Below are 24,282 nucleotides of genomic sequence, written 5' to 3' on the forward strand. Positions count from 1 at the left end.
AGTTTGGAAATTTAATTGGCAATCAATGCCAACAAAATTAACATCCAAAATGTGGTATATGAGTGCAATTAGAATTAATAAACTTATTTAGTAGGAAAAAGTCAATATTTTAACTTGAATAGTGTAATGAATAGTGACTCAAAATGTAAAATTCAAAGGATACCATTTTAAGCAAATTTAAGGCTACAATTAAATAGGCATGAAATAAATTAATGGATTAATTATGAGATATGGTACTGAAACACTGTAAATTGTGTGTTTCAGTTGAAAAAGATACTGGAAAGGGATTTTCGAAGGAGAAACGAAAATTTGAGTAAACTAGTCGACAAAGAGGTTTGTGCACAACTAGTTTTAAATTGTTCATGTTTTGCAAATTTTATTTGATTAAATGATTTTAGTTTCCTTATGTATTATATTTATCAAGTATTAGATTTATTTCAATGATTATTGAAATTGTTATAGTATGCATAAATTTAGCTTTGTGAAATGGTATTTCAACAATTATCGAGCATTGTTGTGGATTGAATAAATTAGTTTTGAAAAAATTGTGATAAAATATGTTTTGAATTGTGATGAGCATAAAAATTATTGGATATTGAAATAAACATTGAATTGAATTGTATTGTGATTTATGCTCACAAAAAGGATAAAGAGATTCATGATATTGTTTTATATCTCACTATAGATGCTTGACTAGGTTATTACCCGTCTCTCTCATTTGTTGATGAGACAAAGGAGTTAGCTTTGTTTTGATTACCATGGTACGTGCACAGGCTTAGATTCTCCTCTTATTAGAGGTTAGATCTAAGTTTTTCATTAGCCCTTTCGGAAGTTTCATTATTGTGATGTGTACTGTGCATGATGATTCGACCTCCTCGACCATAGGGAGTTAGAATCCCGATTCGATCTCCCCGACCATAGGGAGTTAGAATCCCGATTCGATCTCCCCGACTATAGGGAGTTAGAATCACCCCAAATATGGCCCTTACGGATTAGTCTTGCATAGTTAGTGAGATAAAGAATGGTTTTTGAATAGTAAGGAATTATGAATTTAAATGAGATTTATGCATAATTGATATTATTGAAATTAAGATTTATTTCCATAAATTGCTGGAATTACTTTCAATGTTTAGTTGTGATTTGATAAATTAAATTTATTGATCAAGGTCATTTGAACAAATGATTTATAATATTGGCAACGAATATTTTGATCTTTTGGAATTTTGATGAATTTCAAGATTTCCAAACTCTTGCTAAAATTTTTGTCAAGGTATTGTGTACTATATTTTAAATTATAGTTGTGCACCATTGAGTTCACCGCTTAGCGATAGCTTTGTATGCTGTCGTAGGTGAAAGTAAAGTTAGAGCAGCAGAGTGAGATTTCTTGTAGCTGCGCCTTTAAGACACATTCGGATTAGCTTCGGGTATATCATAGGTATACCTTTGTACATTAGATTTTGATGTATTCATGTAATAATATGTATGTAAATTATTTGAGCAATTGTACAAAAACTCTTGTAAAATATTTTGATATGTAATTAAATGCAAATTATTGAATGTAAATTTGAGATTTTTATTTGCCTGTATAGTTTTGTAATATTAATTTTATTATCTTAATGAATAAATTGTTTCCTCTATGATGAGTTTGACTTAAAAATTGAATTGAGTTGCTTGTATCGATTTGCGAGATGAAATTGAGTTTATTGGAGTTGTGGTTGAGAAAACATATTGGAAATGTTTTTCTTTTCAGGTTTTGAAGAATTGTTTTCTCAAAATACAGCTGGCACTTTGCCGAAATTTTAAAAAAAATTTGTAACACCAGATTTTAATCGAGGATTTGATCCATGACCAAAATTTCAATTAAAGGCTTTTTAATAAATATTCAACATTCCCACCACTATAAAAATGATTGGAAATTGTTTTAAAATCTCTTGTACTGTATTTAATAGGTTACCGGTAGGTGAAGTATGGTAATTCTTTAAGTGTACTACGAGAGCATGTTATATCTTATGGAGGGGTAAGGTGTGACACTCTGTTTGTTTCATGAAAAATAACTTGTAAATATAAAATATTTTCTATAAAAAATATTTTTTATTGTTTGATCACAATGTTAAATGAATAGTATGTGTTATATATATATATATAAGTGCTTTTACATTTTAATAAAATTATCTTATTTTAGTTACTAAAATATTTTTAATTTTATTTTTCTATGAACCCAATCAATAATGTATAGATTTTGACAAAATATAATTGAAAAATTTTAGATATAGATTATTTTTTAACCATTATTTATAGATTCTACTTTTAGTCTGATTGAGTAGTTATTTAACAACAATCATGAAAATTAAAATAGAATTTATGACCTATATAATATTATTTTTATTAATCAAAATATACAATTAAAAAATCAAAAATTTCATCTATATAGAAATTGATTAGTGATATGTTAAAATAATTGATTGAGATTTATTAAATATAAGCTACATGCTAGCTTATTTCCACTCTCTTTAACTTTTTGATAAAAATTTTATCATATTCACATGATTTTTTTTAATTATTTTATTAATTTTTATAATATAAATTTATAAGAAGTAATAATATAATTATGAACCATCAAAATTACAAATTTTATATTGTAAATATCTAACTAACTTATCATATATGCTTGATATACTCATTTTATTCATCTATATATTAGAAGAAATCTATTTATTTATTAAACAAATTAATTGATAAGATATTGGAGAAAATTAATTATTATATATATATGAGAAGGGTAATAATGGGATTGTAATTTTTAAAATTATTTATAATTATATTTTTTATTATTTAAAAATGTATTTTAAGTAAAATAAGAATTAAAAATTATTAGTTATAAAATCCTTGTTATATTAGGTCTCTAAATCAATTATCATGACTTTTATTAAAAATAATTAAAAAAAAAAGTAGAAGACATTACCGTTAAAAGCTACATAAACTATTTGAATATTTCAAGAAGCTAATTTTCTTGGTATTTCTTTTAATCTTATTTAGTTTTTTTTATTAATAATCTAATTATATTTTATAAAATATAAATAACAAATTCATAATATTAATATATAGAGTTCTTATTAGATTAGTATTCATAATAATCTAATTATATTTTATAAATATAAATAACATATTTACAATATTAGTATATAGGCTTCTTATTAATTTCTAAATTTTATTCAATTAGAATTTTATATTAATTAATTAATGAATATTTTTGTAACAATTAAATTAAATAATTATATTAAATGCGTGTGCGTATTTTTATAAAACAAAAAATTCAATCCTCATTCCTATATTTATGTATATTATAAATATAGAAATATAAATAGATAGATAAATATTTGATACACTTAAATTATACGCAGATAAAAGTTCATTTTGATTTTTCAAATTAGCGACAACAATTTAATTAAGTATAAATTAATTTTTTTTGGGTAATTTAACTACCAAATTAAAGAATTGGATAAATGTAAAACAAATTTGGAATATATATATATATATATATATATATCTGACATTTTACAATTTTCTCCATAAACTATATAAAAAGCTACAATTTATTCATTGTCTATATATTCTTTATCTCTCAACTATTCTTAAATACTCCATTCAGTTTTATGTTTTTCCCCCAAAAAATATCACAACAAAATAAAATTCAATTGAAAATTAAAAAATGAAAAATACCATCAATTATTTTTTACTCAGGCAATCTCAAATTAAAATTAAAAAATAAAAATTAACAAATTTAATAAATATTCAACAATTTTAAAATTAAAATATTTTTAAAAAGAATATTTAGAAAAATATAATGACTTGTTTATTGTTAAAAATATCAGGTAGTAAAATATAATTTACTGTCGAAAGAGTTAGTCTCTCACTATTTTTCACTCTTGTTAAATTATTTTGATTGGTTAATTTTAAAAATGAAATGATTAAAAATTTCAATTTATAATTAAATATTACTATCAATTTACAGGATCAAATTAACATTTTGTACAATTACATGCAGCACAATGTCAAAAGTGGAAATTAATCCCAAATGAGAAAACAAAGCCCTATCCAAATCTCCCAAGCAGAGGAAAATTCTAACCCTAATTGGCATCACATCCTGTGGGCTCTTTATGGTGTGTAGTCAATACTGCATTTATCTTCTAATTAACTCATTCAAATCAAATGGATTCCTTAATGAAGCAGGTTATCTTGCTCAGAAAGAAATAAATAATAATAATAATAATAATGAGAAAATATATTTCTTATCCAGCAAGCCAATTCCAATTGGCAAAATATATATAATAAAATCCACGCAACTATACATCAGAAGTTTCACCAACTCGTTTTCACGCAAAAAGCGGCTTACAGGTACGCTTGAGAATTAGGCCTCTTCCCAAATCAATCTCTCTCCGATCCCATTGTTTGTCTTTTGAATCATTCATTTCTACCTCCTTTTATCAAGCGCTACCAGTTAGGGTTTGGGTTTTCTCCTTTGGATTTTGCGCGGCTCACTGGAACGCGCCTTTCTCAATAACCTATGGAGTCTACTCTGGTGATCAAGGTCTGTGTTACTACTTTAATTTAAGTCCTTTTTTTTTCGCTGGTTGGTGGGTTGCTCTATTTTGCGGCTGGGAATTAGAATTGATTTGGGTTTTAATCAGCTGGGATCATTGCTTGCTTTTCCCCTATTATTTTCTCATTTATTTTACTGAAGGGTTTCTGGGCGGTTAATTTTTTTGCTGCTTATTTGATTTTGGGAGTGTATTTTGTTATATGATGCTCTGGGTTTGGGAAATCCCTCTTAAATTTGATGCTAGTTTGAGCTCTAATGGTGTTATTGGACCTGATATGAGGTTCTTCTGAAGGGACTTGTAAAGAATGAAAGTTTATATTCATGTTCTTCTAACTGCTTGTGCTATTGCTGGACTTTCTCCACTAGCATATTTTGGCAACACCATTGGCGTTGAAAAAATTTTAATTCAGATATTGTGTATGAGTTCCATTGAATTGTTTTTCAAAATTTTCTATTTTGTTTGGGGAGTTTAATATGTACTGCAGGGTGCTTAATAAAATTATTTAACTATTACTTGCAGGCCAAACTAAATACTTGTGTATAGCATATGGTATACTCAACTATTGATTTGAGAAATTTGAAATTTCATGTATGATTTTGATGTCATTTTCTGCAGATAAAAATTACTTTTTCAATAATATAATTATTATAAATTTTCCTGGCTCTTAGTTCTTACCCATGTTTAATCCTCATAGAGTAATCATGCATTTGTGATATTCAAGGGTAGTGGAAAGCTGCCAAAAGGTTGTGCATTGCTCATTTTCTTAGTGAGAACATGATTGTTTTGCAGTTTAAATATATTTTAGTGGTTTTCTGAGATTTCCTTTAATGTGTTTGTGTTCAACATGTTTGTTCACTGTTTATGTCTAAATTCTCTACATAGGTAATTATTGCACTGAAGAAGAAATCTGCAATATTGTGATATGAATTCCTTCTTCTTCTTTTCTTTCTTTTTTTTTTTTTTTTTTTTAATGTAAACTGGGTTGCTCAACCTTCATTGTTTTTTAATGTAAACTGGCTTCAGGTTAGCTATGGTGATACACTTAGGCGTTTCAATGCTCGTATTGATGAGAATGGACAGCTTGATCTGGACATGAATGGACTAAGGGCAAAAATCATTGGTCTCTTAAATTTCCCTCTTGATGCTGATCTTACTCTGACTTATGTTGATGAAGATGGTGATGTTGTTACACTTGTTGATGATGATGATCTGCTTGATGTGATGAAACAAAGCCTGAAATTCTTGAGGGTTAATGTACAGCTCAACAATGATAAATATGGTAAATCTTATGCTAAATCCAGTGGTAGTTCTACCCCCAAGAGATCTCCTCGAGTCCAGTGCCCATTGCCAAACATCAACATTGGTGCCGCTGATATGCTGAAATCTGTGCCTGAGCCATTACGTGAGGCTTTGTGTGAGTTGCTTTCAAAAATATCCCTTGACTTGACTTCAAAAATAGTTGCTCCCAATCCTGTCTGCGCTGAGATTGTTGACTGCTTGTCAAAAATGGGACAAACCATCCTAAATCCACCTCAGCAGTTTCAAGCTGGCGCAAGTTCAAGCAACCAAACAGGGGCTACAGAACACCCAATGGCTTCAGTAGTGCCTGGTGAGGCAAGTGCTACCAATGATGAACCTAGCCGAGAGGTGAGGATTGCAAATGTGACTAGAACTGCGGGTGTGCCTGCTCCTGTTGATTTGAATCTGGATCCTCCTTGTGATTCCAATCCATCTGGATGTGCAAATGCAATCTCTGCACCAACACCTCATCTTGATGACAAGAAAGAAACTAAGAAACAGAATGCTGGTCAGCCAAGTGACAAATCTGTTGCTATTGGTGCATCCTCTAGCTCTACTCATTCAGCTTTAGCAAGGTCACTTGGTAATGAATGTCCATTTAGTGGAATGCCTGTGGTAAATGACTCATCTGTTCCTCCCTTTATACTGCATCGAATTAGTTCATCTAGGAGGAGCAATGGTCGCAATGATGCCATGGTTGGCATGTTCCATAGAGGTGTCCAGTGTGATGGTTGTGGGGTTCATCCCATTACTGGACCTCGGTACAAGTCCAAAGTGTAAGGAGTTTATCTAAAATTTTGGTGTTCTTTTTGTAAAGACAATATCAAATATAGAGATGATCTCATTTTCTCTTTCTGTTCTTGCAGAAGAGAGGATTATGATCTTTGCAGCATCTGCTTTGCAGAAATGGGTAATGAAGCTGATTACGTAAAGATGGACAGGCCAGCGTTTTATCGACATCCACGGTCATTCAGGGGGTTACATGATCCTGTATCTAGACTTCTCACCTTTAGTTTCATGTCTGTGTGGCTAATATAGTCCTTTGATTTAATTTTTACTGACTTGTTTTCGTTTCCTTTTCTCTCTCCTAAAAAGGCACAGAATTACTGGGTTGGGCCCCCATCACCATCACCTGTCACGAGACATTGTGGAATAAAGCCAGTTCGAGCCAAGTTGGACAGCCGCTTCATTTTGGATGTGAATTTATTGGATGGCACGATGATGGCTCCATCCACTCCATTTACCAAGATTTGGCGGATGCGTAATAGTGGCAGCATTGTGTGGCCTCAGGGAGTACAGCTTGTGTGGATTGGGGGAGACAGATTCAGCCATGCAGATTCTGTTGAGTTGGAGGTAGCATCTTCAGTTCCTTGAATTACTATTTTCCCTTAATTTTATTATTTGTTGCAAATTTATTTGTTATATGAGTTCATTTAGTGGTTTTATGAATACTTGGCAGATTCCTGCTGATGGTGTGCCTGTGGATGGGGAACTTGACATTGCAGTTGATTTTACTTCTCCTGAATTACCTGGTCGATATATTTCATACTGGAGGATGGCATCCCCATCAGGCACAAAATTTGGTCAACGTGTTTGGGTTCTTATCCAGGTAATTTCAGTTTTAGCATTTCCCTTCTAACTTTCAGGATGTGTGCATAATATTGACTTATATTATACATTATTTGTTCTTTAGGACTTTCAGGATGTGTGCATAATATTGACTTATATTATACATTATTTGTTCTTTAGGTTGACAATTCCATGAAAGACTCGGTTAATGGAGTTAGAGGTTTGAACTTGAATTTACCCCCTGACTGTGCTGGCTCCAAAAGCCCTCAAATAATAGATGTGAATCTGCAGCCTGCAATGGATAGTAGTTTTCTGGAGCCTTGCAATTCTACCTCAGTTCCAGTGCCCATGGTTGATGTTGGGCAGACTAAGAAGGACCAGGAGCTGAATTTCCCTATAAATGATACATTGTTAGTTGGTGATGGTGTTTCCACACCTGCTCCTAATCAGGTCCCCTCTTCTGTGTCATATCCTATTATAGACTTGTCTGAAGTAGCCCCTGTTGGACCCACAGAAGCCCTTCCTGCTATGGATGTCCCAGCTTCATCTGAGGAGGTCATTGTAAATGATGCTGTTGAGATGTCTCTTCTTAAGGAACTTGAGGAGATGGGCTTTAAGCAGATTGATTTGAACAAGGAGATCTTGAGGATGAATGAGTACAACTTGGAACAGTCAGTGGATGATCTCTGTGGTGTTTCTGATTGGGATCCAATTCTTGATGAGTTGCAGGAGATGGTAAGTCTATGGAAGGCGTGCATTTTGATCTTATTTTTAAGTAGTTGAGGATTGGTTGTCTTTCAATAATGAATCTTGGTTTATCTTTTAAATAAAGCTTGTACTGGAGCAGGGGCTTAGTGTTTCTGATGCATGCATTGTGGTTGCAGGGCTTTTCTAACAAGGAAATGAACAGGAAGCTGCTGAAGAAGAACAATGGGAGTATCAAGCGTGTAGTGATGGATCTGCTTACTGGGGAGAAAGCTTAATACGATACTCCTAATCTCAGGGTCGATATACTAATGGATATCAGAAATAAATGTAGTTATAATTATGTGGATGCAACTCGTTAAATGTTCAGGCTTTTTATGGATTCTCTAAAAATTGCTCAGGATGATGAGCAATTCAGACCTTTTAGTAGTGGACGGAATTCTGGCTGAACATATTTTATGCTATGCAGAATGTGGATAAATATGTTTAGAACTTGTTTATTTATTGTGGTCTCATGAATTGCGTAGTTGTCTCATAAATCTGTATATGGTTAACGGTGTGGTCCTGTCTTGTGTGCATTGTAGATTAGTCTACGGCTGTCCGTGCCTTTGGTTTGTTTATTTATGGAAGTCTGGGTTTGCTGTAGTGCTGGAATGGTGCTTCTTCCATTGGTGTTTATCTTGTACCAATAATTAATTGTGTGCATAATTGGAATCCCTTGGTGAAGGATTAGAATTTAGCCGCTCAGTCATAGGCTTTGATTGGAGCCCCTTCTTTTGGTCTGCTTGTGGTCCTTATAGGCGAAATATCGGTGTTGAATAAAACCAATATCCCAATTGTATTCTGAATGCAAGCGAAATGACATTAGTCATTCTTCAGTTGCTCGTAATTGCTTGAATGTGAAGTTACTTTTTATGAATCAACTATTATAAAAATTAGAGTCGAGAAATTTATTTATACACCACAACGACAATAAGGATTGGTTGATCATAAAAAAATTTTGAGGTGCAGGGTAAAAGAAGGAGCTTTTATTTAGTGAAAGGAAGGAAGAATGCAGGTGGAAGGTGAAGCAATTGTGTCCCCATTTGTTCTTGATTTAGTTTATGGCTCCCAAAGTCTTTTTTTGTAATATTCACAAAATATCTCCTCTCTTTGTTTTGCAATCTATAGGTTATGATTTCATTCTCTTTTTTTTTTTGTTAAATATCATTTAAAATGTTGTAGAAAAGAGCAATTTTAAAAATGATTGCATTTCACTCATCAAATTTAAGGCGTTATTACGGCACCGTTTAATAGCTCTTCAGATTCTTCCTAATGCAAAAAAGGAATCAAGCAGAGCACACGTTTTTCCTTTTCTTCATTTCATGGGACTGCTTCGAGGAATTTAACGCAATGCTTCACACAATCCTCGAATAACAATTTCAAGTTCACTGGCAGAATGTATTCAATAGCAAAATTGTGTTGTCAGTGGTCGAATAAGAGGGAGGATAAATACTTGGTGCCGCAAGAGACATAGGAATGGATGGTGGCTGATTGGCTGCGTTCAATTGATATTGTTGTTATTTCAATTCTGAATTTGTATTTAAAAACAACATGAATTTATGTTGATTTTGTTGTCATTTTAATTCTAAAAATTTGTTGTAAATAATTGTGAGAGATTTGCTATTACCCTTTTTCTTACATTGTCTTCATTCTTAACTTTTTTAACTTATCTGATCCTTTGCACTATTTCCGGAAGTCGAAGAAAAAAGCATAAAATGGATGTATTTTATAAGACGGCTTAGTAGCTGGCAGACGAAAACAATCAATCATATAAAAGAGATTAGTTGGATCATGCATCATCACCGTATGCATACAACATAAATGGAAACTTAACTAAAATTAATTAAATTTCAATTCTGAGTGCATACACTCGCTAGATTAAAACCTAAAGAAGTCGTTGACCAACACAAAAGGCATCCAGTTTTACCAATAGTCATTGCAAGAACATGACCCCTCTTTGAAGTGGTGGAAGCGGTTTCGATCCCTAAGAACAATTTCTCTATTATATACCTTTGATATTATTTTTGCTGCATTGTGGCAATCAGTACACACTCTCAGATTTTTGGATATTCTAATCGTAGCTCCAGGAGGAGTTCTTATAAGACCAAATGCAATGGCCAGCTTCTCACTATGATGAGAAACTGCAGCTTCCTTATCATCTTCTTCTGCATCTATTCTTGCATCTGCTGTGTTTGGGACATATCCAGCGGCCTTGATTTGTTTTATCATGTCTTCGGCGGCGCAATAAACTTCCTTCAGCGGATATGCATTCTCTTCAGCCAAAAATTCGTAAATCTCTCCTTCCAACTCAATTAAACTACAACCAGGTGTTTTCTTGATTCCCCTCTCTTTCATCTGATTCCTTGTCCTCATTGCGTCCTCCCACCTCCCCACTGATGCATAAATATTAGACAACAGAATGTAATCCCCACTATGCATAAGCTCCAAACTAACTAGTTGTTTGACTGCCTCCTCCCCAATTTCAACATTTTTATGAGCTCTACAGGAAGCCAGCAGTGTTCTCCAAATAACAGCATTCGGTTGGAAAGGCATTTTCTTTATGAACTGATAAGCCTCTTTGATCAATGCAGCTCTGCCAAGGATGTCTACCATGCAACCATAGTGTTCCATCCTTGGTTCAATACCAAATTCTTTACTCATGCTGTTGAAAAACTCATGACCCTCGTCAACCAGACCAACATGACTACATGCAGAAAGAACTCCAATGAAAGTTACATCATTTGGCTCAATATTTCTTTCCCGCATCAATTGATAAAACTTGAGAGCTTTTTTTCCTTGCCCGTTATTAGCAAGACCCTGAATTAGGGCTGTCCATGAGTAAACATTTTTTGAAGGCATCATTTGAAACACTTCAGTTGCACTATCTATTTGTCCGCATTTTGCGTAGAAATCTATTAGTGCGGTTCCCAGTGTGACAGTGAGCTTCATCCTCTTCTTCTTAATATACAGGTGAACCCACTTGCCAGTCTCCAGGGTCCCAAGGACCGCACAACAGGATAGCACACTGACCATTGTAACCTCATTGGGATGCAAATTTGCAATCTGCATCTCACTAAAAAGATCAAGCGCCTCCTTACATCTCCTTGCTTGACTATAACCAGAAATCATAGCACTCCAGGCAACAACATCCCGTCGATCCATTTGGTCAAACAATCTCTGTGCTTTGTCCAGCTCACCACATTTCGCATACATATCAACAAGAGCCGTAACTAAGTTGACATTTACAACAAGCCCATTTGCCCTTGTGTATTCAGCAATCCACTCTCCCAATTCTATATCAGCCAATCTTCCACTTGCTGTCAAAACACTAACCAAAGTAATCTCATTGAACCGAACACCCAATGCCCTCATTTCATAGAATAACCTCACGGCATCCTCATAATACCCACTCTTAACATACCCCGAAAACATCGAATTCCATGCAAAAATATCTCTTTCAGGCATTCCATCAAAAACTTTCCTCGCTATCTCGATTTCACCACAATTAGCATACATGTGAATTAAAGTGTTCAAAACAATACCGTTAGACCAAAACCCACATTTCACAATCTGAGCATGGATCTGTTTTCCCTCTTTTCTCCCACGCAATCTAGAACAAGATTTTAGAGTGCAAGGGAAAGTGAATTCATCGAAAGGAACCGCGTTTTCGAGCATTTGTTTGAACAAGATCAAGGCTTTTTGAGGAAATTGCTTCATTGTGAAGGCCCTTATCATCAGGTTATAGGCCGAAGAATCGGGATCGTCTATTTTGTCGAAAATGGATAGTGCGTAGTCCATGGTGGGAGTGGGGAGGAGGATGGCGGCCGATTCGAGAAGGTTCTCGATCACCGTAGGGTCGAGGTGGCGGCGAGTTTTGAGGAGGTGGGCGTGAACTTGGTTCAGGTCTTTGGTTGTTTTGCATCGTTGCAAGATTAGGGTTTTTGGGTTTTCTGGGAACTGGGAAATGTTGGTTACGGGTGGGAGAAATTTGGCCGGAGAATGAGCAAGTACAGTAGCCATTTTGGTGCGGCTATCTTATCTTTGAATTGCCATTTTGGTACGCTGACAACGTTGCCTTGCTGGAGCAGTTTTCAACATTGCAATTTTTTTTAACCAAAAAAAAAGTTTCCAAGCATTATTTGGTATAGGTCAACTTCATGTATGTGTTTTTAATGTGATTCTTAAAGCAGCCTTAAAAAAAAAAAAAAAAACTTAAAGTGTTTAATTAAAATTTTTCTCTCGAGATATGCAGTTCTCGATTTAAATTAAAAACTCAAACTATACAAAATCAATTTGGCTTTTTAAATTTTTTTTATTTAAATAGTTTAATTCGATTTAATTTTATATAATTTTAATTTTTAATTTAATTTGTTTATTCAATTAAAAAAATTGGACTAATTGAACTGACAAAAAATCCTACACTTCATGCTATGTTGTTTTCCCATGTTACTATAAAATCATCATTTTCCGCCTTCCTACTAATTATAGTACCCGGCTATTAGCTTGTGTAGATTGTATCATTGTAAAGCATACTGTAATTAATTGATTAATGTATTTATTAATTGTGATTCTAATATTTTGAAGGGCTTCTTAATAATGAAATGTATTGCTTCAACCATGAATGATCATATCATAATCTTATTTTTTGAATGTTCTTCCTGATGCCCCTCGCTACCCAAGTGCGTTTAGTCCAAAGGTAGCAGAATCCCACTAAGATGGCCCAGCAGGTGCAAATTATCTTTCAAGATAACTCTGGCAAATGCGAAGTTGTTGAAGAGAGCATTGATGTGGAAACCAATAGCTTCATCCAGCAGAAGCATACAAGGGGTTTGAGCATCGCAAATCGAAGACCTTCAAGTTGCACTAATTAGTTAAGCTTAGGAAGAAAAATTGGCAGAAAGTATCCCAGCTCCACTGTTACTACTTAATTACTCTGTATAAGTACATAATTATTAGATCACAGCTTAATTAATTATGCCCTATTGGCTCAGTTCTATTGCTGAAGGAAATAAGGAATGACGTTGTAACTGTAAGAAGAACACGAGACAGGAGCATTCATATTATGTTACAACCTTAGAGGCTCCATTTTCACTTGTACACTTGGTTAGCTGTAATAGAAAAATATAGAACTATTCTTGGAGTCCTCAATTACAAGCCTAACCTTTTAGGTTGAGTGGTTCCTTGACAAGCTGCTCCAGATGGAGCCTCCAATAAGATCGAATTTAATATAAAAGCTTCAGACACTAAGCTGGTGTTTGTCCCTACAGTGTGACTCTGCTGTCACAACATGACATATATTTTGTCTATTCTGTGGGAGCAGACCTGGAAAAATCTTGCATTTAGGATCTTGGACCGATAGATTTCAATAGTGGCCAAAATAACTTGCACGTCATTTCCTGATTCAATATAATTATTTTCCCTGAGTAATTGAATTTGCAAAAGCCAACTCCAGGGTTATCTGCATATTGTGAAGGTATTACTACGAGCAAATTTTACATGAATGAATGAAATCATTGCAATAATACTAGTCTGATAATCGGGTGAAAATTTTGTGCAAGAGGTTTGGGATTTAAACTTTAGAAACCCCTTTCCTTTTAAGAAATTTTGAGGCACCGAAGTAAAAATGACAGCATCATAGATTTGTGTTGATGTGTAGTACTTGGAGCATGATGTAGTTGTGGACACTGGTAACTTATTCCAATCCTATGCTTCGTGTTGTGTCAACACAATTATTATTCGTCCTTCACAACTACAGTCAATTTCTGGTGGTAAATATTTTCATTACAGGGAATCTCCCAAAGTAAGGACTAGGGACCAGTCCCATAATAATTGAGCTTGGAATAGCACAATATCTAGTGCCAATGGAAAGCTCAGCTCTGAGAATCCTACATTTGGTTGCATTCTTCCGTGTGATACTTACAGATTAAGGACCAAAAATTGATTCAATTATGCAACTTTGTCAATTCAATCTGTTGGCATTAATGTGTATCTGCAAAATTTCTGTAATGTGAAGTTTATGAGGATAATTTAGACAGATATATAAGTCATGGAAAGCAATACATATTCAGACCATCTTCAGGTTTTCCGATGAAGAATCTGCTGAAAGGGGAGAAAAAAAGGAAATTCTTCATTGGAAAACTTGAAGATGGATTCAGATTGCATGTAAACAAGAACAAGGAGAGAAAAGAAAGAAAGAAAGAACATGTCAAAATTGATTGTTATCTTCAGGAGGAACGTCAGCCTGATTGAATCTCCTTGAAGACACACGATTAAAAAAATTCCTAAGACTGTTCTTACTTTCCTTTCGCCTCCTACGGACTCGAATTTGATCATCCGACCCAAATAATGGGTCATCCAACACTAGCCCTCTCTCCAGTATTTTGGCCATGGTCACAATCTCATAGGAATCCAGAAGTGATTGCTTGAAATCCCAGTTTCCAGTTGCAACCCTCCTGGTCAAAGACTTGTTCATTGCTTCTAGCTTGAATCGAGAGGGCTTGGGATGGAAATTTTGGCGGTGGGCATCATATTCATTGGTAGGCCTAGAGCTGCAAGAGTGAGAATGCCATGCCTGAGCCACAGCCTTGAGGATATGAAGGTGGTGGTGGTCTTCATGTTCTGAGTTATTCATCATGTTTCATGGTTGTCTTCTGTAAGGAAGTAGAATAGTGGCCATTTTATGTGTGGGGTAAACCAGAGCCTCACATTGGTGGAGGCAAGAAAGAAACGAGAAGATGCTGGTGTGTCTGTGTCATATCTTTTTGTATTGATTTTCTTCACTGTGAGCTGCAGATCAGATTAAATGATGACCGCTCGGGTAAGTTGGTAGCAGGATAACGTTGGATTTATTTGTTTCTCCAATCCCTGGTTTTCTTTGGTGGACCTTTTGTTTTTTGGACCTTTTTTCCTCTTCTTCTAATAAGGGCATTCTAATTATCAAACGCTTCAGATACGGATAAAAAAAAAGGTGGCCTTAAAGGGATTTTCTAGTAATGAAAAAGTTGAAATTTTTATTTATTTTTTTCAATTTAGACTTAAAAATAATGTCATAATTTTTGAGTTAAATCAATTTATTATTATTAATGACATGAAATTTGATTTTATAAAATAATTTTACATATAAAATAAATAATCTTTATATATAATTTATCTCTTCACCTATTATAGACGAATTTATACAACAAATTACTATTATTTGTTCACCTAAAATTTCGCAAATTAATAATTACATTTGAAAGCATATTGACCTTAAAATATCTCATTATTAACTATCTTTTTTGGATTAAAATATGCAGTTGATTTCAATTGAATTTCTCTGCATGAATTTAATTTAAATTGTAAATATATATCAGAGCCAGTCTTCCTCATCATTTTCCCGCCTGAATTTCAAAAAGCAAAATCTTCTCTTTTGGTCCTTTTTTAGGGTTTGCCTCTTCCGTCTTCACCCAATATTCACGTTTGCCTCCATCTGTCTCCTCTGTATATGATTCCAACATTGCCAGAAAAATGACTACTCCGATGGAGATCTCTACGCAAAACCCCACAGAAACCCACATTTCCGGGCAAAATGGCGTCTCACAGGCACAGCTACCAGCCTCTCCTTCAATTATCGGCCAGGACAAATTTCTCGTTTCTGGTATGTATTGAGCCCTTTCTTCACACCTTTGCCTATGTCAATTTCGAACTCCTAAATTGAGGATTTGTTATATTGCTTATTGTTTATCTTTTCATTTTCTTATTTTTATTGTCAGTTGAAGTTTGCTTGAAACCCTCGAGCTCAGCTCGCGTTGAAGATGTCCGCTCCGCCGTTGAAAGGTGCGCCATGAGTATGTCTTTTGATCTAATTTGATATAAGAATGTTCACTTCCTACCATTCTGCGGTTGTTGAGGTGGAATTATAACATTTAGATGTTTACAGTTCCATGATCAATTTGTTTGATTTTTCTGGCTTTTATTATTTTTTTAGAATTTCACTACTCAACATTTACCTTTTTGGTTTACTATAATCAGAATGCTTGAAAAGAGGAGTTTAAGCTATATCGATGGACCTATTCCAGTGCCTGTCGATGATCCCTTTATTGCACAAAACGTACAAAGAATCTGTATTTGTGACACGGGTATTCATATTCTTTGTCTACCTTTTTGCTTACTGAGGGAGAAAACAAAGAATAAAACGAAATCCTTGCAATTTGGCTAAATTTTATACAAATTCAAGTCAAATAAATGGATGTTATATATACAAAATCCCGGAAAGAGATCAACAATTTACTTGTTTGCTTTTCAGATGAATGGGCAAAGAGCCATGAGATTCTTTTGTTCTGGCAGGTCAAACCTTTTGTACATGTCTATCAGGTAATATATTTTGTGTAGGCAATTTTTTTTTTCCTTTCTCAGTTAAGTGATTGAGGTTGTATGAGGTGGTAGTGGTATAGCGTGAGTTGTTGATCCAATATTTGCCCTTCTTTGAGTAGTGACAAGAGAGTTTGCTGTGCTTTCAATGTATTTGTTGTCTTTTGTTGATTGTGTTGTCTGAACTTCAAATGTTGCTTGACTATTGCTTTGTCAGCTTAGTGAGGAAGGACCTTGTGAGGAATTAAGTGGGGATGGTCAACTTTCTAGTTTCAATGAATGGATTCTTCCTGCAAAGGAGTTTGATGGCATGTGGGAAAGGTTTTGCTTGCAACTTCTCCTTTTTCTTGATTGCTCACTTCAATTAATGTTCTGATCAATGACATAGTAACTTGCTTTTGCAGCCTAATTTATGAATCTGGTCTCAAGCAAAGGTTATTGCGTTATGCAGCGAGTGCACTACTCTTCACCGAGAAGGGTGTTGATCCTTTCCTTGTGTCATGGAACCGGTGTGGAACATTTGGCTTATTTCATCAATTTTTGCAATTCAGATTTGCCAAAATTTGGAGAGCACTACACCACAATCTATTTTGCATTAAAATTTGAAAAAAAAGAAAGGCTTCTGAAAGTGCTTTTCAAACTCTCCAAGGGTTACCAAATAACATAACAGCTTATGATTGTGGATAAATATTTGCTTCATAAATTTATACCATTAACAAATATCTGTGCTAGAATGATCATTTGGACGTTTCCTCTTGCAAATGAACTATCTGACTTGTAGTTGGAGAAGAATTCTTGAACTCTTGCTGTTTTTTTTTTTTTGGGGCTAGCATTTTCTCCTTCATGCATTGGCATGGTCACTAAGACAAGAACTTTTGAGATGAGATAAAAACTCAATGTATGGCAACCATAAAAGGCATATTTCTAAAGCAGATTTGAAAAAGCTGCAAATGTAGAAATGATGGTGCTTCACTGCAACTTCCATTTAAAAGCTACACTCTATAATGATGACTTAAATCATATGTCCATTATGTTTTTGCAGAATTATTCTTTTACATGGACCACCAGGGACTGGGAAAACATCTTTATGTAAAGCGTTGGCTCAGAAACTATCAATACGATTTAACTCTAGGTTACTTGATTCCTTATCTGATGAATGTTTATGCTCTTATTGAACCAATAAAAAAGTGATTATATATTTATTTTAAAATGATCTTATTTTATTTTTCTTGTTTATACTTCCCCTTTAATCAGATATCCTCAATGCCAGTTGGTTGAAGTTAATGCTCACTCTTTATTTAGCAAATGGTTCTCTGAAAGTGGCAAGTTGGTATGTTTTCATGCTCTATAAGCTGTAAAAATGCTTATGGCCTCTGTAACTTGCTTATTATATTCATTTTAAATTTTTTGTGGCAGTTTTTTAACAGTTGTAACCTATTTTAACCAATATTTGATCATTTATCAATCTTTTAGAGTCAACGTGATTTCTCATTGTTGGTGCATAAATTAATGTCTGGTTTGAATTTTTTACATTTTTCCTTTTCTTTTTATGATAATAAGTTGCTTATTTCATTATTTTAGGTGAAATTTAATGATTAAACTTGTTTGTATTGTTTGTTTTTCCAATATGATGATTGATATTTTAACTACATTTTTTTAAGTAAGTAAATGCCTTGCTGCATTATCTGAAGTCATATTGTTCTGCAACAAATAGTAAATTAACCATGTTTTTTAAAATGAGTAAATGTCTTGCTGCATTATCTCTTTTCATCTTGTTCTGCAATAAATTGTAAATAAACTGTAGACTTCAATATTGCCTTGTTTCTCTTGTGGTACCTCAACTCATTTCAATTTGTCAACCCACTGATGTCTGGATCTTTATTTTATAAAACATAGAAAAACTGTTAACTGGTTACTACATCAGGTTGCAAAGCTTTTCCAGAAGATTCAAGAGATGGTGGAGGAAGAAAACAATCTGGTATTTGTTTTGATCGGTGAGAATTATTATGTTACTAATTACTATTTTTGCTTGACTTAATTTATTTGTTATTCATCTTAATTTATTTGTCATTCATCTTTCTTCCTTCTAGCATATATTATATTAGACATGTTGATGCTGCAGATGAAGTTGAAAGCCTTGCTGCTGCAAGAAAAGCTGCTTTGTCTGGTTCTGAACCTTCTGATTCTATTCGAGTATTGCTGCTTTTCCATCCTTCCAAACTAATTTCTAATGTCTAATATGTGAATGTCTTGAGTGACATTACTTTGTCCAAGGTATAGGAAACTGCTCATTTTTTATTACCTTGTGCATTTTGCAATGTGTACCAGGTTGTCAATGCACTACTAACTCAGATGGACAAATTGAAATGCTCGCCAAATGTGATTATTCTGACTACCTCTAATATAACTGCTGCTATTGGTAAGCCTATGAGTTTTCTCAGTTCCAAATAATTTTCTTCCAAAATTTTGCATGCTAACTTGAACTTATGTTCTTCCCTTTCCATTCCTTCCCTCACTTATCTTGGGCTGCTAATAGTTTTCTGGTTTTATATCCTGATATTAGATTTCCCCTTTCTTTTTCTCTGGATACCTCCCTCAGTTCATTGATTAGCTTTGTACACACGAGAGTTTAGCATATTCCTTCCCAAGAAATCAATCCAACCCTTTTTCCTTTTGCTCGTGAATGTTATAAGCAGTGCTTCCATCACTCTTAATCATCTTCATGAACTTGACCATTGGTCTTCAAGTTTCCATTGAAATTTGTACTCCAACAGGATGCAATGGAATTTGAAAACCACTAACTACATGCATTTCAGATGGAAGTTAGATGTTGAGCCCTTCATTCTCAACTCTGTGTACGGAAAAGGAAAACAAGGAAAACTATTTGGCTACTATTCCTTTTATATATGGTTTTTCCGTGAAATTTTTCTCATTTTCCTTTGTGGTACTTTCTGATTTTATTGCATTATCATCATTAATACATTGCATACGTTGCCTGTGTGCCAATTGACTGTATGTATTTACAAAATTATTGAGTTGTAGATATTGCATTTGTGGATCGAGCTGATATCAAAGCATATGTTGGTCCTCCGACTCTTGAAGCTCGTTATGAAATTCTAAGGTCCTGTTTGCAGGAACTTATACGAACGGGAATCATATCAAATTTCCAGGTCTGAACACTTTCTGTCTCACATTCTGCTCAAAACTAGGTTTCTTAACTTCCAAATATTCTCCCTCTCCATCTTGAGAAATACTTGAATAAACCTAATCCACCATGCGGCATATGAACTAACCACTTACATCATGCCACATACACGTGTAAAAGAAACTACCTAATCTATCATTTTGAAGTAATCAAACTGCCACATAAAATTACTCTGAATGGTAACTGACAAAAGCCAATTGCCAAATTATGGCTCCAGCTTAGTGGTCTGGTAGGGAGAATTTGAACTGTCCTATCCAGCTATCCTCGAGCATTTTTGCATGAAGCGTCCGCTCTTAAGTTCTGACCTGCACACTTGTGGCTGCCAGCTTGAGACTTTCTCCACTGCACTTACTAACTGCCTTTCCACTTATTTGTCATTACTAATGAACTAATGAAGGTTTTTCTGTAGGGCTTTGACAACCTCGTACCTCCAAATTATTCAACTCTGAAAGAGAAATTGAGTGCACCTGATATTCAAGAAGCTCAGACGCCAGTGAGCTCATATAAACAATTGCTTGAAGCTGCACAGGCATGCGAGGTGAGTGAAAACTTGTCAAAGTACCTACGGCAATTGCCTGAGAGATTTACTAAACTGGCATGCTGTGCAACCATGTTTCTTGTTCTCCTCTTCAGGGACTAAGTGGAAGATCAATAAGAAAACTTCCATTTTTGGCACATGCGGCTCTTTCAAACCCATATGCCTGTGACGCTAATAAGTTCTTGTCAGCAATGATAGACACAGCAAGGAGGGAGCGTTCTGAGCTACCCGAATGATTTTTACCAATGTAAATTGTAAAAGATATGTTCAAAGCTAAACAGAAAGAAGCCTACTTTTCTATGCCCCTCGGTATCTCAAAAATGAGATTCCTGATACAATTAAGTCATAGTAGGAGGTTTTTAACCCTATCCCATGTAAGGAAGGGGCATTCGGGACACTGGTGCTAGCCTTTGTAGAAATGGTTCCCTTCTTTTTTTAATTTTAAATCCTAATTAAAAGCAACTGTCATGTGATTATGTGAAATAGTAGAATATGCGGAGTATTAATTTGTTTCTTTAGATCTTTTAAACATCGTTACTCGAAAATTGCAATTAGCATTTTATATTGATTCACTGTGAAACAAAAATACAGGATTGTGATTACAGAATGACAAAAAGAGAACGACTAGTAAGCAATTTTCAGTTTTTACCTGAACCTACACAAGCCAATATACAAAAACTTGGCATACCCATAACAACAATTGTTATGAAATGAGAAAAGAACGGAATCCCTCAATAGGAGGCTTGTGCTCAGCTCTCAACTGCATGTATTTGAAACATTAATGACTGCCTGTGGTTACAACACAGCCATATAATTGCTTTCAACACCTTGAACTTAAAAAAATGAAACCGGAATTATGCCAGGCAGATTTGGCCGATGCTAGATGCATACGTGAAAGCAAATTTCCAATAGAAATTCCTGATACATAGAAGTTAACTAATTTCTAGGATAGCACTTGGCCAACTTGGTACAAGAGAAGATTGGAAAATGAACCAATCCTTCAAGTAAAAGAAAATAATAGAAAATTATGTTCAAGCAGTGGTTTCTACGCTTTTTGCAGAACCAAAAAGTTCACAAATCTTAGGATGTTTGCGAATACGATGAGGACACTTGTATAGCAGATCTTTGGCCTCAGAATGTCTACCTTCCTTGAAGAATGATTGAAAGACATGAAGGTAAGCTGAAGTTGATGGATTTTCCTTTACACTCAATGCCTTGAAGAAATCTGCAACATCCGCCACAGTCCCAAACTTGGAGATATACAGAACAAATGGCTCAGGAAAAGGAGGGTGGTTGTGTTGCTTCATTAAACGAAGAAGGTTCAGTGCTTCTTCAAGTTTCCTCTCTTCTAGAAGCTTTTCAATAAGAAGTTTGTACGTTGCTTGCCAAGGTCTTAAAGAAGCCTTGTTTACCATCTCTACAAGTAATGTGTAAGCACCATCTATCCTCTTTTGACTGAGAAAAGCATTTATTAGCACATCCAACAAATCAGCATCAGCATTACAGTTTTTCTCCATCATCTTTGCAAAACACATAAATGCCTTGTCAATTTCAGCAGCAGAACAATGCCCTTGAATCAAAATAGTCCAAGTCTTAGTATCTGGAATACATCCATGTGCTTCCATTTCATCAAGAACCTCACATGCCTCTTCCAATCTTCTTGCCTTGCAGAGTCCAAAGACCAATTGACTGTATGTGATGTTGTCAGGCTCGTATCCTGCATCTTTCATAACCTTCATAATTTTTGCTGCTTCATCAAACTCCCCTGCACTTGTCAAGGATCTATGTATGCCATCATAAACAGCCTTAGAAAGGGAATTCCCCGTTGCTGCAAATTTGTTTGCAACTCTAGAAACCAAATCCAAATCGGGGTTGTCGCTTGCTGAGATGCTCTGCAAAAGAATACTGCAATCTTGAACTGAGGGCTTAAATGGGCCATCCATCATAAATTCATAAAGCTTCACTGCATCCCCCATCAACTTGTTTTTCTGAAACTGTCTTGAAATCTTTATGTAAGTGACAATATCCATTTCATGACCAGCATTCTTCATCTCTTCAAGAACACTCCAAAACTCCCCCATTGAGTCATGCCTACCAAGGACTCTGATAATTGCATTATATGTAACACTGTTGTTATCATAACCTTCAGACTTACCAACCCAATGAAAAAATTGCAAAGCTTTCAGAGGATAATTCCTAAGCTCCTTCAGTACCCCAATCACAAAATTATCTGTTAACAAGATTCCCATCCCCCCCAATTCTTCCTCAACCTCATTGCTCCAATCCTTCTCAGAAATAACAGTAGCCACATTTTTCACTACACTATCCATAGCATTCTCGTTAACCATCCTATCAAAAAAATGTTTAAAAGCCACCACATCGCTTCGCATCTTCTCCTTCTTAAACCTTGCTGAAATTGTTAAATATGTTTCCTCATCAATATAAAACCCTTGTTCTTTCATTTTCCTTAACGTAATCCAAAAATTCTTCATAGAATCCTTGTTCACCAATATTCGAAGCATTATGCTATACAACGGCGAACTGGGTTTAAATCCGTTTCTCTCACACGCCCAATTAAAGAAACCCCACGCCTTATCAGGGTTTTTATCTAGCTTCTTCAAAGCATAAATAACTGTTTCATGGGTCAATGTGGGGTTGGAGTTTTGTAACTCGCCCTCCAACTCAGTTGACCAATCATTGGCCAACAAGAGTTCCATAAGGGAGCTTGGTTTTGACGAGAAGTAAACCTTTTGATGGCTATTGAAATAACAAAAAGAATGGGACTGCTCCATGAGAAAATAGGAGGTAAGGGGAGAAAAGTTAGTCACCTGAGTTAAAAGCGGCCGAGTTGTGAAAAGCCGCGACAAGAGGAGGGAATTGGAGAGTCTAAGGGATGCAAGGATTATCCTTGCTCGATTCATGGCTGCTTCCGAGACTAAATTTTGCTGTAGAAACGAAGGAAATGTGAACACTGAGGTCTGTTCTCCTCCTTAGGGTTTAACGCTCTCTCAATAAACCCGGGGTTACTTCGGTGCCGCGTCTGATCTTTCTTTTGGGCCCAAATCCAATGTTCCAACCCACAATAGCATTTGTTTAATTGTTTTTACACCAATTATGGGCCTATTTGGGCTTGCTTCAGAGCCCAATACACCGCTCATACTTTCATGGATTTGCTTCCCATCCAAGAGAAAAAGGTGAACAGAAAAAAAAATAATAATAAGGAAAAAGAAGAGGTGCTTTTCTTGGCGGCAAATTAGCAATTCAGTTGCTGAGTCAGCTTTTTAGAATAAAACAATAAAGGACAAACAGCCCCACCAATCTTATGGGCCCCGCCTTGTTTGTCTTCCACGCGAAGTTTCGTCCGTTAAAAAAGGGACAACGGGTCGCACCCACCTCCCTTTGTAAACGGGCGTGGCAGACAGGTCTGCGGTTATCATCCCACGTGTCATGCCTTGTTTAGCAGCCATGGGGAAGTGTGGGGCCAATGGTCCAAGTGGCTGTGAAAGAAGGAAAATGGCTTCAGTAGATCTCAAGCAACTTGACAATTGTGGTCCTCCTCTAGCAAACTAACAAAATAGCCATTCGATTGAAAGAGATTGCATTTTGTGGTCCTCTTATGGGAAAATTGGCGCGTTGGTTCAACTGATTTAATCCGAGCAGACGTAAGTAGAGGAAAACTACCAAAAATCATGCTTAATTATGAAGCTAGTATCTAGTAAACTCAATAGAATACTTGTTTAATAGTATGGCAGATTAGTTTTAAGGTAATTAAGGTATATATTTATATGAAAAAAAAAATTAGCAAGAGAGGATTAAGAGGGCAAGAACTTAAATCTGAACATGTGCTTTCGGCCATTAGATTAAGTTAGATTAAACAAAAATTAATAAATTATAATTTAATGATTGATGTTTTTGAAACTTCCTGCAATACAACACAAACAGACATTGAATGGGTTGATCAGGATAATGCAATA

The 24,282-nt window shown here is 34.9% G+C and overlaps 5 protein-coding genes across 5 annotated transcripts; 2 read left to right on the top strand and 3 right to left on the bottom strand.

Moving 5' to 3' along the window:
* The first annotated feature begins 4,258 nt into the window (after positions 1-4,258).
* Positions 4,259-8,678, top strand: LOC110661303 (protein JOKA2). The gene is made up of 7 exons (XM_021819919.2): positions 4,259-4,588; positions 5,625-6,676; positions 6,767-6,890; positions 6,996-7,253; positions 7,360-7,509; positions 7,650-8,204; positions 8,354-8,678. The coding sequence occupies exons 1-7, from the start codon at positions 4,565-4,567 to the stop codon at positions 8,450-8,452; spliced, it is 2,262 nt and encodes a 753-aa protein (XP_021675611.2). The 5' UTR covers positions 4,259-4,564; the 3' UTR covers positions 8,453-8,678.
* A 1,356-nt stretch (positions 8,679-10,034) lies between these two features.
* LOC110661381 (pentatricopeptide repeat-containing protein At1g08070, chloroplastic) lies at positions 10,035-12,281 on the bottom strand. Its single transcript, XM_021820031.2, has one exon. The coding sequence runs from the start codon at positions 12,234-12,236 to the stop codon at positions 10,140-10,142; it is 2,097 nt and encodes a 698-aa protein (XP_021675723.2). The 5' UTR covers positions 12,237-12,281; the 3' UTR covers positions 10,035-10,139.
* An 899-nt stretch (positions 12,282-13,180) lies between these two features.
* LOC110661624 (uncharacterized) lies at positions 13,181-15,037 on the bottom strand. Its single transcript, XM_058132563.1, has 3 exons — positions 14,514-15,037; positions 13,504-13,674; positions 13,181-13,421 (listed from the first exon to the last, which is right to left on the bottom strand). The coding sequence occupies exons 1-2, from the start codon at positions 14,848-14,850 to the stop codon at positions 13,556-13,558; spliced, it is 456 nt and encodes a 151-aa protein (XP_057988546.1). The 5' UTR covers positions 14,851-15,037; the 3' UTR covers positions 13,181-13,421; positions 13,504-13,555.
* LOC110661542 (pachytene checkpoint protein 2 homolog) lies at positions 14,920-20,820 on the top strand. Its single transcript, XM_021820234.2, has 15 exons — positions 14,920-15,033; positions 15,719-15,852; positions 15,968-16,031; positions 16,227-16,333; positions 16,501-16,568; positions 16,783-16,886; positions 16,970-17,074; positions 17,608-17,697; positions 17,820-17,895; positions 18,490-18,559; positions 18,688-18,758; positions 18,894-18,984; positions 19,608-19,735; positions 20,180-20,308; positions 20,404-20,820. Exons 2-15 carry the CDS (start codon positions 15,723-15,725, stop codon positions 20,542-20,544), a joined length of 1,374 nt encoding a protein of 457 aa, XP_021675926.1. The 5' UTR covers positions 14,920-15,033; positions 15,719-15,722; the 3' UTR covers positions 20,545-20,820.
* A 322-nt stretch (positions 20,821-21,142) lies between these two features.
* LOC110661467 (pentatricopeptide repeat-containing protein At3g48250, chloroplastic) lies at positions 21,143-23,318 on the bottom strand. Its single transcript, XM_021820141.2, has one exon. The coding sequence runs from the start codon at positions 23,227-23,229 to the stop codon at positions 21,340-21,342; it is 1,890 nt and encodes a 629-aa protein (XP_021675833.1). The 5' UTR covers positions 23,230-23,318; the 3' UTR covers positions 21,143-21,339.
* Positions 23,319-24,282: the final 964 nt, after the last annotated feature.

The sequence above is a fragment of the Hevea brasiliensis genome, chromosome 13, assembly GCF_030052815.1.
Source record: "Hevea brasiliensis isolate MT/VB/25A 57/8 chromosome 13, ASM3005281v1, whole genome shotgun sequence".
NCBI classification, from domain to species: domain Eukaryota; kingdom Viridiplantae; phylum Streptophyta; class Magnoliopsida; order Malpighiales; family Euphorbiaceae; genus Hevea; species Hevea brasiliensis.